Consider the following 17,059-nt stretch of genomic DNA (forward strand, 5'->3'; position numbering starts at 1 on the left):
CCCTGCTTTCCCCACGGCCAGGGCTGTGATTGACAGTAGCTCTGTGTCCCACTCACACTACCTGTGTGTGGTGTTCAAAACTGCATGTACAGTCGTAGCACAATGTGAGAGCGCACAGGCTCCATAGGTCCAGGAGGCACAGGGGACACAAATAGAACCGGGAATGACTCTGTGCGGATGGGGGACAGTTTTAAAAGTGAACTATAGAAACAAAAACAACTAATACAGGTATGTTAGGTAAGTTACTTCCACCTAAAAACTGTACTTGGACTACCTCCATCAGATCATCCCCCACAGCTACTACCTCTTGTACCACTTCTTCCTCCTTTAGATTGTAAACTCCATGATCAGGACCCTCCTATTTCTTCTGTATTAAACTGTATTGTAATTGTACTGTACCCCTTTCAATTGTAAAACGCTGTGCAAACTATTGGCGTTATATAAATCCTTAATAATAATAATAATAATAATTAGAACCTGTTTTATGAAAAAATTACTTTAAAAGAGTATTAAAGAGGAAGTAAACTCAAAGGCATAGTTTGTACCTATAGGTAAACCTATAATAGGGCTTACACATAGGTACTGCAGGTACATTGCAGAGATTACCCTTCACTTCCTATCCTTTAGCCAAACAAGAAGTGAGAGGAAATGTCTGCAAATTAGGAGAATTCCTTGGGGACTTCCAGGTCATCAGGAACTAGTGTCCCTATTGGAAGATTTCCCCTCAATTACTTTTCTGGGGACAACCCAAATTTTGGGATTTTCTGTTACCTACACTTTTAATGATAATGGTAAACAGGACAAATGGAAAGGATGAATCTCCCTAATGGGGACTGCAATAAAAGTTGACAGGGGTTCTAATTCCTCTCCACTCAAAAAAAAAAAAAAGTTTTGCCTTTAGTTATACTTTAAACCCCAAATAAAAAACAGAATATATTGCAGCTTACCATTCCCTAAATGTGATGGCCAGCCACATCAGATTTTTTTCGGCTTTTTTCTTTATTTTCATCTGCGATCCTGCCAGCAACACATTTTCTGTGTTAGGCCCCTTTCGTGCGGCTCTGTTCCATTGACGGAGTCCGTTCTACCGAGCAGGGGATCGATCCGCCGATCCCCGCTGAGCAGGCGGATGACAGCTCCGTCTCCACTCTGTGTGCAGAGACGGAGGTGTCATATCCCCGCTGTCCCCTATGGGGGAACCGGATGAGAACGGACCGCCTGTCCGATCCGCCAGACGGATGGAAAATAGGGTTTCCATCCGTCCAGATTTGACGGACAGGATATGTCAGCGGCTCCTCCTGCATGTCCGCAATGGTGAACGGCAGAACCGAATGGATCTAAGGGACAGATCCGGATCATCTTGAGGGTGAAGCCCACTTCCTGCCACGGGTTGAGCCCGTTACAAGTGTTTGGTCCAGTCTGCACCATATTGGCCAACCGCCAGGTGGGACAATTGGACCCTTTGGTTGGTATGGCCAGGACTCGAAATTGTCGACCCGGTGGAGTCACCTTTCATCTCATGGGGTCTGCTTTGATTTAAAACCATGTTAAAAGACATCTGCAATGTATGTATAATAGATGAATTCTGCCTCTCATTCCTGATGAAGCAACATTCAGCATTTGAATCTGCGAAACGCGTCGAATGAGGGCAATTTGTTTCATACATATTCATCTATATGTCAACTTTTGCTATGTCCTTTTAATTATGTACATCAACTGATGTTGTTTTTATGGAAAATTATTTTGTAATAAATTACTGCTTTTTTACAATACATGCTTGCCTTACTGTGTAACCAATCCTACAAAGTCCCACCTTAATATGACCCTTCTGGTGACTGGGACCTGAGGTTCAGCCCCCTGTTTTCTTACAGTTATTGGAATCTTTTTTACCTTAAATATGTAGCAGAATACATATTGGCCTAAATTGATGAATAAATTAGATTTTTATATTTTTTTATTGGGTATGTTTTATAGCATAAAATAAAAAATAGTTTTTTTTTTCTTTTTTTGTTTATAGCGCAAAAAATAAAAACTGCAGAGGTGATCAAGTACCATCAAAAGAAAGCTCTGTTTGTGGGGAAAAATAGAGATACATTTTTTTGGGGTACAGTGTCACATGTGTAAAGTGTAAAATAATAATAATAATTATATATATATATATATATATATATATATATATATATATATATATATGCATATATATATATATTTATATATATATATATATATATATATACAGTATCTCACAAAAGTGAGTACACCCCTCACATTTTTGTAAATATTTTATTATATGTTTGCATTTGACAACGCTGAAGAAATTACACTTTGCTACAATGCAAAGTAGTGAGTGTACAGCTTGTATAACAGTGTAAATTTGCTGTCCCCTCAAAATAACTCAACACACAGCCATTAAACCGCTGGGAACAAAAGTGAGTACACCCCTAAGTGAACATGTCCAAATTGGGCCCAATTAACCAATTTCCCTCCCCGGTGTCATGTGACTGGTTAGTGTTAGAAGGTCTCAGGTGTGAATGGGGAGCAGGTGTGGTAAATTTGGTGTTATCGCTTTCACTCTCTCATACTGGTCACTGGAAGTTCAACATGGCACCTCATGGCAAAGAACTCTCTGAGGATCTGGGAAAAAAGAAGTGTTGCTCTGCATAAAGATGGCCTAGGATAAAAGAAGATTGCCAAGACCCTGAAACTGAGCTTCAGTATGGTGGCCAAGACCATACAGCGGATTAACAGGACAGGTTCCACCAAGAACAGGCCTGGCCATGGTCGACTAAAGAAGTTGAGTGCACATGCTCAGCATCATATTCAGAGGTTATCTTTGGGAAACAGACGTATGAGTGCTGCCAGCATTATTGCAGTGGTTGAAGGGGTGGGGGGTCAGCCTGTCACTGCTGAGACCATGCGCTGCACACTGCATAAAATTGGTCTGCATGGCTGTTGTCCCAGAAGGAAGCCTCTTCTAAAGATGCTGCACAAGAAATCCCGCAAAAAGTTTGGTGAAGACAAGCAGACTAAGGACATGGATTACTGGAACCATGTCCTGTGGTCTGATAAGACCAAGATAAACTTATTTGGTTCAGATGGTGTCAAGCGTGTGGCGGCAACCAGGTGAGGAGTACAAAGACAAGTGTGTCTTGCCTATAGTCAAGCATGGTGATGGGAGTTTCATGGTCTGGGGCTGCATGAGTGCTGCAGGCACTGGGTAGCTACAGTTAATTGAGGGATCCATGAATGCCAACATGTACTGTGAGTCTGTGACATACTGAGTGAGAACATGATGCCCTCCCTTCGGAGACTGGGCCGCAGGACAGTATTCCAACATGATAACGACCCCAAACAAATTTCCAAGATGACCACTGCTTTGCTAAAGAAGCTGAGGGTAAAGGTGATGGACTGGTCAAGCATGTCTCCAAACCTAAACCCTATTGAGCATCTGTGGGGCATCCTCAAATGGAAGGTGGAGGAGCGCAAGGTCTTTAACATCCACCAGCTTCTTGATGTCATTATGGAGGAGTGGAAGAGGACTCCAGTGGTAATGTGTGAAGCTCTGGTGAACTCCATGCCCAAGAGGGTTAAGGCATTGCTGAAAACTAATGGTGGCCACACAAAATATTGACACTTTGGGCCCAATTTGGACATTTCCACTTAGGGGTGTACTCACTTTTGTTGCCAGCAGTTTAGACAATAATCCCTGTGTATTGAGTTTTTTTAAGGGGACAGCAAATTTACCCTGTTATACAAGCTGTACGCTCATTTACTTTACATTGTAGCAAAGTGTCATTTCTTCAGTGTTGTCACATGAAATGATATAATAAAATATTTACAAAAATGTGAGGGGCGTACTCACTTTTGTGAGATACTGTATATATATATATATATATATATATATATATATATAGTGTATGGTCCAAAGGGTGAGGTGCACTACAGCAGTTCAAGCTAGTGCTAGCAACCAGACCTTCCCACAGGTCATATATAGAAAGGATGAAATGGGGGTTGCTGCACAAAAAGTAATTTTATTCCAGATATAAATTTAAATAGTTACATATACATATTTGCTGGTAGAAGCAAATACCTATACTATGTAATTTTATATCTGGAATAAAATTACTTTCTGTGCAGCAACCCCCATTTCATATATATATATATATATATATATATATATATATATATATATATATATATATATATCAAATGTATTTATATTACAGTATATATATATATATATAAAAATACATTTGATGTGTGTATTTTGCTCCTCCAATGCTGAGTTGTAGAAGGAATGTGGAGTAACCCTGGGGAGGGCATGCATTTTATGCGCAGCAGATGGCAGCAGAAAGCCTTCATCCGGCTTGTAGAAATGAAAAGTCAAAGGCAAAAGAGAAGAAAGGAAGGAGAGGTCTGAGCTGTGGATTTCTGGGCTCGATCTTGGTCCGTGTTTGGGATTTTGGGTCGGGATTTCGGGATCAGTGATCTGGGATTTGGGAGCAGCGGGCGGCAGGATCGGGGCGTCTCTCTGCTTGCAGTGTCGGGAGATTCTACACTGGGATCTATAGTATCTCCGGGGCAGGTGCTGAATCTGACAGCAGCCCTAAGAAAGTGCAGCTACGCCTAAGGAGCTGTCCAGCTGCACTCCGTCTGCCCGCCTGTGCCCGACACTCCGGGGGTAGTGTGATCACACCATGGGCTGCTGTACTGGACGCTGCACATTGATCTTTATCTGCACTTTACAGATGGTGAGTACATCCCATTCACACACTTTTACATCTGATGATCGCTCAACTTGCTGCTGCTACTGTTATCTCAGTTGGACTGTCTGTCGCTTTGTCTAGTAAAATGGCTATTAATATTGGAATTGCTGGATTGCATTTTATTGACCTGTGCATATTTCTAGGGGATAAAACAATTGTCGGGTTTTGATCCCATGCCATGTCATATTCTGGGCAGTAGAGTGGTTTGACACTTCAGTGGTCATGTGACTGGGTGCTATTACTGTCAGTGCTATCTGCATGCTGCTCAATCACTTTCTCTAATATTCCATACAGCTGGACATGATCAATGATCAAATATGTATATGTCACCATGGGCTGCTTTATATTGCTGGAGACTAATGATCGGACTGCAGTCCAGTTAGTCCCTGTCTAATGGGTCTGTGTTAGGAGATGTGTCTCCCTTTGTGGTTTAACACATCCAAATGTACATCTTCTTTTGTCTGTGCTGAGAGATGCAGTTGCCTGGGAAGGAGCTGTCACTTTACAGATAGTACTGGATCATTTTCTCTCTGTCAACCAACTAGTTTGCATAAAACTGACAAAAGAGAGATGTCATTTTTTTTCCTGCTGCTGTTCACAGCTACATTGTTCCCAGGCTGGGCTGGAATGGTCCTGAAATTGCTCTACAATTGTGTTATTGTTCATTTAACCAAAAAGGGGGGTGAGAGCAAAGAAAATGTGTTAGTTACTGTCAGGGAGGTGGTGGTTTTCAGTTGTAAATCCAGGCATGGTATTGTAGCATTGTACAACTTCTAGTTCTTTATCATGGGTTACCCAGAATATTCTCAGTTGTCCACTAAAGTTTAAAAGTGTGATGACAAAGTTCAATGTCATCTACATGTTATGTATGTGCGTAAAAGGGCATTAAACCTAAATGGTAGCTTTGCAAAAATTTATCCTATATAAAGTGGTGCCACATCCAATGATATCGAAAGGCGAAAAAAAAAGGGGGGGGGGGGTAACCCCCACTAATAGGACTGTTGGGCTTATTTACTTTTGTGATAGTTTTTATGTATTCAGAACATTTATATCAATACATTTTGAATGTATTTCTTCTATTAAGGATTGTATGTTTTCTTATGAGATCAATCAATGGATGTCTTAAAAGTCCTATTAGTGGGGGTTATCCCTCCCCCCCCCCCCATTTTTTCACTTTTTTTAAATGATAGCTTTGATTATCTAAGCCTAAAAATAAAAAATGTAATATATTGCAGCTTACCAGTCATTAGCTGTGATGGCTGCATTTGTTTTCCTTTTTCAGGCCTCAATAACATAAAGGGGTTCTTTACCCTGTTTGAAAAACAAATACTGTAGCTGCTGATTTTTAATAAAAGGACACTTACCTGTCCAGGGATCCAGCGCTGTCCTCACCTGGGCAGGTAACTTCTCTGGTCTTTGGGTCCCCGGAGCCAGCATGTCAAAAACAGGGAAACTGGCTGTGATTCCTTGCACCTTCACACCTGACTTCTCACTGCGCATGCATGAGCTAGGCTGTGATTTGTAAATGGTTTTGCAGCCTTCTGGGACCTATGATTTTTTTCCAGAAGGTTGCTGCTGGTGGGGGGGGGGGGGGGGTAAGCTTCTGGTAAAACCACCTAAGAACCCCCCCCCCCCCATAATAATTGGGGGAGGGGGAAATAAAGTGCAAATTCAGCTTTAAAGTGATAATAAACCCTGATTTTTAAATCACTCCCAGCAGCTGATTTAATCACTAAATATGCAGCTTCTTCTTTTATAAATACTTAAATTAGTGCCATGACTGCTGCCCCACGTTTCCTGTTTCCGGGTGGCTCTTTTCTCTTGCAGATACCTATGGAGCCAACCTTTCATGCAGTGACTAAAGTTGTGTCTCCCTACACTATGTGCAGCAATAGAAACACACATCCCCCTAGGATGGCAAGGCACTCCTCTACCCCCCCCCCCTACTCTTCTCCAAACTAACAGACTTGCTTCAGACCACTGTTAAGTCTTTCCTGTGGAAACAGGATATTCAGGGAAGCAGCATGGGGAGAGCAGAAAGTGGCAACATTGAAAGTTGTAAACTACAAGTGCTGGGGTAAGAATTGTAACACATAGTTTACTGGAGGAGAATGCTTATTTTATTATGTTCAATTAGTTAAAATAAAGAATTCTGGGGGTTTATTAATAATTTGTCACCCTGTGATCTGCCAGAAACACAATTCTTGGGTGACAACAGATACTCACTTTACTGTATCTTTGGAAAAGTAGTCAAGCTCTCCTGATTTGGACTACAAATGCCTCCTCCTCTCCTTATCTTCATTACCTAGGGAGGAAGTGTTTTGAAGATCACAGAATAAAGCTGGTAAGATGATATAATTGTTTGAAGTTTCAGTTCAACTCACTGGAAGTGAGAGGGAAACTGTTAGGGCTGTAACACATGGCCGTAAATAAGGGCATATGGCCATAGAGAGTAAAATACACCTGTTGTAGTGGCACCTGGCAGCCGAAGATTCAATGTAAATTTGCGTTTAGATGACCATGCCTATGTGCTTATTTTTTAAAAATAGGAAAGTTATGAAAAATACTCAAATATGAGTGTCTTCTGTAACACAGATATAGCATTGCGCAGCATATTCTGTAATTAATCTCAATGGGCAAAATGACACTAGAGCTTTGACTCCCAGGCGCCACAACAACACGTGTATTGTATATCTATACAGCCATGTGCCCTAATATATAGCCATGTGCAAGCACCCTTATTCTGGGCAGATCAACAGGAATTGTTCTGTACATTCAGAAATCAGAATGTTCTTAGCCTGAAAAAATGAAAACTAAAGCAGCTGCCAACCCCACATCTAAGGACTGGTAACCTGCTTGGGTTAAAGTGTTAGTAAACCCACAACAGTAAAATCAGTCTGTATATGCAGGAAGCATGCTTGTTATACTCACTGTGGAACATAAGGGGTTATTCCTGTGCATTGTGTAAAAAGGCTGTTTTAGCCTATCTTTTTTGATCTTCCCCTTCTTCCACTGTCCCTAATTCATCTCCTGATAGTACAGAGCCTTGGGGGCACTCTGCACATGCTCAGTTTGGTGTGTATTGCTAGAGATTGTTTTTCTATGGTGGGTGGATATGATCAGCACAGGACCAACCAGCACTGTCCAGACAGAGGGTCAGGGGTCCAGTAGCCTCATAGGACAATCAGGGGAGAATGAAAACTCATCCTACAAGCTTTAACCATACACTGGTAGAAGTCACAAGACTGCTATATACTGCTGATGAGAAAAGCTATTTAGCAGTTTATATTTATTAAAAGAATTGCATTTCCATGTTCTGTGTACTGTGGGAGACCAGATATAGTGAATGCAGGATCCTGGGTTTAGTAACACTTTAAGATAAGCTTTAACAAGCTGTAAATTACTTTCCTTCTACCATTTGCTGGACACAAATTCCAAAATGATGCTGTAAAAAAAGGCTTTTTACAGATAGATATGTCAGAGCTTGAGGCGTATACCAGAACTATTAATATCTGAGATGAATGTGGAACTGTTAGAGGAAATATTCTCCAATGCTCAGCTGACCTCCTTCCCAGTAATCCAATGGAAGTGGAAGTCCTGACTGTTGGCTCTATGCTTACTTTCACCAGGGGGTTAAAGAAAGCCAGTAGTTAGGATGCATGGATGCTGCTATTACTGATCTTTCCCTCTGAAAATGCTATTTCCCTGGCTGCCACAATGATCCAATGGCTTCAGTATTTAAGTCACAGGCTAGGAACAAGTATCCAGGTTTGGGGGATGGACTTTACAAAGACATTACTGTTCTGCATATTTGTTCTTGGTCAATAACTCTAAAAGCTCTGAAGCCAGGGATAGTCAGGCTACCACCATTTTTACAAGGGGGGCAGTAATGGCATAGATGCCAACTGTCATAGATTTACCAGTAGCAAGTGCTCTGTCCCAATGACTCTGGCTGGGTCCTGAAATCACAGCATCCACCTTGAGGTACTAAGCCCAATCAGGGTATGGAAAGGCTTTTGGCCGCAAGTGGGTTGTTTCTACATTTATGGGGGTGGAAGCATCAGAAATGTGGGCATGATCTGGGTGAGATTGCCTGGAAAGTGGGACAGTCTCAGTGGGACTGCCTAGAAGGTGGGCATGTTAAGTGTGGGGCATGGAGTAACAGTAGGACTGAGATGAATATCTTGGCAAATATGTAATGGTGGCCTCTATATTTCTGGCAGTACTGGTTTCCTTTGAATATCGATATTTTGTACTTTTTAATACAAGGATACATCTACATACATATCTGCAAATGTTATTAGCATCTGTTTTAAATAAAGCAACTTGTACTCCAGGTTTACTGGTCCTTAGGGGAAGATATTTTCCCACACACAGCAGACATTCTATTACCAATGCTGATGTAGAACATTAGAGGCTTCGTCTTTTCTCCTGAAATATCTAGTCCTTCACGCAGAAAAAGTAAATAAAAATCAAATTGTCTCAAGTTCTGTACAGGGAAGACGATTTTATTTTCAGTGAATAAAGAGGCTTTCTACTTTTAGTGAAAGGCCGACCACTGCTTTATACCCATCTGTGGTGAAGAACGTGAATGGGCTGCTTTTGGCACAGTAAATGCATATGAAATGGCATCCAAAATGCATGATGAAATCTGTGTCATTATAGTCTATGTAATGTTCACTTTATGCATTGATCTCATACAGTCCCAGTGCCATTGCCTCTAATAGTATACATCTCCTTCTGTGTATTACATGTTGTGCCAGAATGTAATCCTCTTATGTGACCTATAAGTTCCCCCCTCCAATAGTTAGAAAATGTTGTATTTCCCTTTATTAAAAGCTCAATGCAAAAATGAAAAACTGTCATGCAAATTAGCAATAAAATATGTCCATTAACAATATCATTTTTTAAGAAAAATGATCCTGGTGATTCTGATATTTCCATGATGCTGGCAGTAGTTATGTTGCCATTCTGCCAAACAGCTGATCCCCCAAAAGTTGTCAGAACCTGGAAGCCTTGCTGGTTCATTAAAATATATATCCTCTTCTTAGGTCAGATGTTTCCTATGCATAAGAGAAACAGAAAAGTGCCTCTAAGTGCAGTATTTGATGGGACATTTAATAGACACGTATATGAGTGGACATTTATATTTATTCCCTTATGGTCCTAAAGATATGCACATATGAAGGACGTATTATATGCCAGTGTTCTATATATGCACATTATACACACACTTTTTTTTATCGATTTTAAATTTTATCCTGTCATCATTTTACTTTATTCTATTTTTTCTATATGTTTTTATTCACGTCTTGTATATTGCTTTTAAAAGCTAGCGTTACTAATTTCTGTATTGTATAATGACCCATTCCTTGTATAACACCCATATGTCCACTGAAGCTGGAATCGACATTCAGTCTATTTAAATCCGGCTCCTTCTTGTCTCTGTTACACTTGAGAAAGGAGCGCGCATGCTCAGTACAAGCCTCTGAAACGCGTTGTGTGCCCTTCTTCCCGGTAGGGATCGACCGATACCGTTTTTTTGTTGGGGCGCATTTTGTACATCCTATGCCAGTGTCCGAGACTAGTCTTCTCCTCCAACCATTAGGTGGTGATGCTCATGTAAGGGTAAAATGATGTCACATAGCATAATTCCGTTTACAAATGTTATTGAATATGCCACTCACATATGTACAAATTAAAGATATAAGCAATTCCACATTAGCAGATCGGTATCTCTCACCCACTTGCCGTAAGTGACACCCAGGTGATACCGCTCCGTTCGGCATCCACTCAATACTGCTCTGTCTCTCACATGCTCTATCTCCCAGCCACCCGATACCGATCCGTCTCTCGCCCACTTGCCGTAAGTGACACCCAGGTGATACCGCTCCGTCTGGCATACGATCTCAGAGGTCACGCCCTGCATGACGACGTGACCTCCGGAGCGGTATCACCCGGGTGTCACTTATGGCAAGTGGGTGAGAGACGGATCGGTATCGGGTGGGTGGGAGATTGAGCAGGTGAGAGACAGAGAAGTATTGAGTGGATGCCGAACTAACACTGGTGCCCACAGAATCTGGTGCAGCTGTGCTAAGTAACCATCATCTTCCAGGTTTTATTGTCAAAGCTTATTTGAACAAGCTGAAGTTAGAAGCTGATTGGTTGCTATGCACAACTGCGCCAGAGTCTGTGTGCACCAGTTCCAGTAAATCTCCCCCTTTGTGTTGTAAATCTCCCCCTATTGTGCCTGAGCAGAGAGCATTGTTGGAGCCAGGCACAATTACAGTGCATGTGCAATGAGGATATGTACCCCACCTAGTGCATTAAAATGGAAGCAAAGCCTCCTATCTATTTCAGCCAAGGAAGCTGCCATCTTAGCCTCTGTTTATTTGCAGTTGCCATGGTGCTTCACATATGGTCATTTATGACACCAGTCAGGATGGGCCCAGACGTGTTCGGATTGTAGTCCTAACCCACCTGAGCAATCTCGCCAGGAAGCCATTACTGCACACCGCCAATCATAGGCAGCTGTGGGCTGGGAAATGCCTCACTGCCTATGATTGGTGGTGTGCAGTCAGGGCTTCCTGGTGGGAATGCTCAGGTGGGTTGGGACTACTAACCGAACATGCCTGAGCCCATCCCTAGACACCAACAATTTGATAGTTTTACAGTTTATTTGAGAGTTCAAGCAAATGTGACAGTTAGCATTTCCAGCTTGCTGGGAATGTAACAGTTTTTTTAAGCTGTTAAATCGATGGGCTTAGTTACTCTTAAAGCGGAGTTCCAGCCTAACCGCACACTCACCTGTCCCACGGTCCAGCGATGCGCCGTCTTCTCCCTCTCTGCTCTGCGGCGCCGGCATCACTGATGTGGGCACCCGGCTGTGACAGTTTGCGGCTTCACAGCCGGGTACGCACTGCGCATGCGCGAGTTGCGCTATGCGTCGTGATTGGCCGGCAATCTTCTGGGACCTCTGACATGTCCCAGAAGATTGCAGGGAGGGAGGGAGAGAGGAGAACTTCCGCTCAGGGCGCCGCGGCGCTCCGAGCGGAAGTGGGAGCGGGTACCTGTCAAAACTAGGTACCCGCTCCCCCCCCCCCCAAAAATGACATGCCAAATGTGGCATGTCAGGGGGTTAGGACTATTTAAAGCGGAAGTTCCACTTTTGGGTGGAATTCTGCTTTAAAAGCAGGACTAAACCCATTGATTTAACAGTTAAAAAAACAGATACATTTCCAGCAATGTAACTGTAACATTGATTGTGCTCCCAACTAGACTGTCAAACCATCAAATAGCTGGTGTCATAACTGATCACATGTGCAGCACCATGGCAGCTGAAGATCAAACAGAGGCCAAGATGGCAGCTTCCTTGGCTGACAATGATAGGACAGTTTAGTTCCACTTTAAGGGGAAATGTCTGATCTACTGCACATGAGCAGTGAGGAAAAGCACCCAACCTAGGATGAGCATATGAATAGTAATATAGCTCACCCCCTCATTCTACTACATCAGCCCTCGGGAAAATTTCAAGGAAAGAAATGAGGAGCACTGACAATCAGCAACATGTGACCACATATAAACAATTAAATAAAGGTATTTATCATTTGCTTTTTTTAAAATAGACATGGAAAAGTGCAAAAACATATATGAAATATTTGAGCTGTTGGGTAGAGGATGTCTTTCCATCTACTTTAAAGGCTAAGTTCACCTTTTCCAAATGATAGCCTATGTATACCTATGGGCCCTAGTAGGTATTAAACAATGGTGCAGCTGTGTAAAAAGTTGATTGATTTTATTTTTATATCTGTAGGCCATTTGCACCCCCTAGAATCCTGGCCACAAAACTCAGTTTTAGCAATCCCCACATCCTGCCCTGTTGCTAGAACATGAAAACTGTTGAACGCTCACTCCAGGCATTACAGGAGTGAAAACCATTTGTTTTTGTACTCAAGCAACAAGGCAGGATGTGGGGATTGCTAGAAGTGAGTTTTCTGGCCAGGATTCAACTAATTAATATTTTACAAAGCTGCGCAATTTTTTAAAATTTATTAAGGCTGCTTGTGTGCATAGGCTATTTTCTGGAAACGGTGAACTAATCCTTTAGTTCAGTAGACAACTTTTTACCAGACAGGTAGTGAGGAAACCGGCAACAATGAAAAATCTGACAGAAGTTCTAGAATTCCCCTATTTAATTAAAAACCTTTTTTTTACATCTGTGTGTGTTGCTATTAGAGAGAATCCCGCTCACTTCCTGTTTCGGGGACAACCTTTTTGCCAGACAGGAAGTGAGGAAATCTCTCCAACAGAGCCTCTGACAGGAGTTTTAGTCTTTCCCCACTCTTTTTAAAACTAAAAGAAAAGTTGGTGGAGATATACTTTAACCCCATCCAGCTAGCAAGAGCCAGCCCTTTAAGGGGCTCTTGATGCCGGGTGGAAGAGGTGGAATTTTTTTTATCATGTAATCACTGTGATGGGTGCCCAATTGTAAAGAGCAACAGCAGGCTGACAGCTCACTCAGCGCTCCCGGTACAAAACAGTGGTGTCAGCTGTTTGTATATAGATGGCAGCCAGTGGTAACGCCCAAAGCTGTGCTGCCACATAGGAATTAAGATTATCACCAAACCTGATCCCTAAACCTAGCCCTTAGCCTAAGCCCTATAACCTAATCTTCAAACATAATCCTTATCCTAACACAACCCCTAACCAAGCACTGAAATCAACCTGATCCCTACATTCCAATGTTTCCTATACTTAGCAAGGGGGGTGTGGGTACCTGCACTAACCAGTGAACTTTACCCCTAACCCATTCCTACCGTTTAGCCTAAAGGTTTTTTACCTTCATGCATTCTGTGCAGGAGAGCCTCAGCTGTTCCAAGACTCCCTCTTCTCATTGGCTGAGACAGCAGCGGGAGCCATTGGCCAATCCCAATCCCAGCCACTGCTGTCAATCCCAGCCAGTGAGCCAATGACAGGAGCAGGGGGGCGGACCGAGCCGTGACTCCATGTGTCCAATGGGCTCGGTAGTGAGTACACACCAGTGCCCCCATAGCAGGCGCTGGTTGGAGGCACTGGTCAAGGGATAGGAGTCAGGAGAGCTGGCGGGGGACCCAAGAAGGAGAAGATTGGGACTACTCTGTACAAAACCACTGCTTTTAACCACTATAAAAATAAAATTACATTTTTTGGTTTGGTCCTTTACTGGCTTGAGTAAGCAGAAAAATAGATCACTATTCAGGGGCCCCCAAGGGCCACACTGTTAGTGCCAAATGGCCTCAGATTGGAGACCAGGGCCTAAAACTAAATGGATTCAAGATTGTAGTTATTGCTGGGCTAAATCACAGAAAATATTTTCTATACAGTATTATTGTAAGATTGAAGACCCCTGATTACATGGTATAAAAAATTAGAACAGTGTGTGCCCATCTATGTGGGAATAGTTTGATTTCTGGGACTTACAATCGGAGCACACAGCTGCAGCATTGTCCAGTCTTATATGAAGAATATTGCTGGGTACATCAAGAAAGTACAAAACCCTTTTGTATGGTAAAGGGTGCCAAGTTGCAGGGTTTGTGTCCTTTAGGCTTTGTTGTGAGGGCAGGTGAGAGCAGTTCTGGGAAAATCAGAAGGCTCAAAGGCACTTTTTGGAGCAAAGCCGCACTAACATTTGTTACCCATTGCTTTCAAATAATCACATAGGACAACGCTTTTTCTTGGTTTCTTCCTTCGTTTCCCTGTGTTATCTTTCTACATTTATCACTTACTTTGCTGTAATCTTTATCAATGATTTCCCATTGCCTGTAGCTGAGAAGAAGGTTTCAATGGCCATATTGCCCGCTTTGCCTTGTATTCTTTTAGCACCAGCACTTATAAATCCCACAAACCTTTTCATGTTCCACCATGGAATTCAATGATTAATACCTTGTACGGAAACTCTGACTTACTGCGTTGAACTATAAAGCAAGGTCATGGTATTTTAGAAGCAAACGGTAGATTTATATTCCTTTTACTTAAGGTCATTTGAGTTCTAGCTGGAAAGTACTTATTGCTAAATCGCATCCGCTCTTTTTAGTATCGTTAAGAAAGATTTATTCTACTTTCCATCCATAACAGTGCCCATCTTAGTTTAAGTAGTACAGAGGAAACAGCAGAATGCGTTGTTTTGTTTGAGGAGCAACTATCCTACCTGCTACAACAACATTATTGTCATCCATTAAAGCTCAACTATGAGACACAAATTCATTCTGCTCTGTATTCAGGCCAGGTTCACACTTTTGTGTTGCAGTAATGCACGCTTTACTATGCACATTATTGCAGCACACAGTACCACACCATGTCTGCGTTACTTTGTTGTGGTTTCATTTGAAATAAACCCAAAATTAAGTAAAGCAACACGTGTTACCACACTCTATGGGCCAAGTATGTGCTGGGTTGAATTGCCAGCCCATGGGTTGCCTTACTGCACTGCAAAATAATGAGTGACGGAACTAATGTTGACATGCACCACACAATTAGTAATCCAGCCTAAGTGCATTTTTTTTTATTGTACGTGCTGTAAGTACTTGAATATGACCTAGTATCAACCCTTTTGCGGTCCCTTTACTGTGAGAAGAAGGATGAGCAAATCAGTTGTGCTACAGTGCTAACAAGGAATGTGCTGATAGGAGAGAACAGGGGTATGAGCTAATCAGTCTTCTGCTTCTCCTTCACTCTCTAGTCACATGCTGCTCCAGATGATGTCCCAATGACGAAATGCGTTGGGCGGGCTTGGGCAACCTGACATCATCCCACACATTGTACCCACTCGCACCAGGCATGAAGAGCCGGTGGAGCCAGTACACAACATTTGAATACACTGTCATACCTTAGTGCAATGGATCAGGCACTAGTACATGTCAGTGCAATGGTGATTGTATATGTTGATTTTACCTAATAAAGGTTGACACTATGAGATCTTTTGTCTTCCCCTTCTGTACCTGTGTAATGGGGATCATATGAATGGTAATATTGCTACCTGGAGTACTCAAAATCGTGGATTACCCACTTGTGTGAGTAAAGGGTCTCTCAGTCTGGTAAGTGGTTGTCCATCCAACTGGATGTATTTAATCACAGCACAGTTTGAGAGTGGAATACAGGGGGACATGGAATAACATGAAGAGTTTGCTGAAAGGTTTGGATATTTATTATTGGACTTCAATTACATGTATAAAGCTGTATTAAACCAAAAAACAGAAATTTTGTATATTGCAGCTTACTAATCGAATGTGGTGGCTGCATTCGTTTTCTTTTTTTAGACTTTTTTGTCTCGGTTTTCCCATGGTAATCATACCAGTAACACACCTTCTGTAGTAGAGTGGCCCCACACTGGATGGAGGAGCACAGGGGACACTGTCATGTACTTGGTGGAGATTGAACTGGAGAGGAGGCTTTCCTTGCACCTCTTGTCCAACACCCCTGGTAGTGGTGACAGGTGGTTTGAGGACAGAATAGTACTAGGGCCATTGTAGTAGGCAGCGCCAACTATAGTATGGAGAATGCAGATGGATCACCAGAAAGGGACCAGAGACCAAAAGGTCATCAACAGCAGCGAGGTACAGGAACATCAAACAGAGGCAGAGTCAGGATACAAGCCAGGAACTGTACACAGCCAGACAGTGAGGTACAGGACCATAAAACAGAGGCAGAGTCAGGATACAAGCCAAGAACGGTACACAGCTAGGCAGCGAGGTACAGGAAAATCAAACAGAGGCAAAGTCAGGATATAAGCCAGGAACTGTACACAGCCAGGCAACGAGGTACAGGACCATCAAACAGAGGCAGAGTCAGGATACAAGCCAGGAACTGTACACAGCCAGGCAACAAGGTACAGGACCATCAAACAGAGGCAGGGTCAGGATACAAGCCAGGAACGGTACACAACCAGGCAGCGAGGTACAGGAACGTAAGGCAGGAGCAGAGTTAGAGTACTAGCCAAGATCACAACAGGTAAGCAGAAATCCAGAGACAGGTAATAGGAAAGCTGGGTCATGCACAGGAAGGCAAATATAGCAGTTCATGGCACAGGTAAAGCAGGATCTAACTGAAGACCACCCAGCAATCTGTTAATCTCGCAATCCAGTTTTAATAATTTGTTTGGCGTGGCTGTCAGTGCCGAGCGTGCATGTGTCCGTGTGCCTGTCCGCTTAGAATGCATGCTAAGTCTTCTTTCTTGAAACGTACCGGTCTTTTCTTATAGGCACCTTTAGACAGCAGCATTGTCAATCTGGGGGTAGGGGAGTGTTAGATGTACTAGC

At 42.6% G+C, this 17,059-nt stretch overlaps 1 protein-coding gene across 1 annotated transcript in view; it reads left to right on the plus strand.

The window, feature by feature from the left end:
- The first annotated feature begins 4,362 nt into the window (after positions 1–4,362).
- The window catches only part of NKAIN3 (sodium/potassium transporting ATPase interacting 3), an 817,448-nt gene continuing 804,751 nt past the window's right edge, over positions 4,363–17,059 (plus strand). Inside the window, exon 1 of the mRNA XM_082258786.1 lies at positions 4,363–4,751. Coding sequence (XP_082114912.1) covers positions 4,698–4,751 — 54 coding nt within the window. The 5' untranslated portion in view covers positions 4,363–4,697. The remainder of the gene's footprint in view (positions 4,752–17,059) is intronic.

Source organism: Pelophylax lessonae, assembly GCF_965119305.1.
Source record: "Pelophylax lessonae genome assembly, chromosome: 5".
Lineage (NCBI taxonomy): Eukaryota > Metazoa > Chordata > Amphibia > Anura > Ranidae > Pelophylax > Pelophylax lessonae.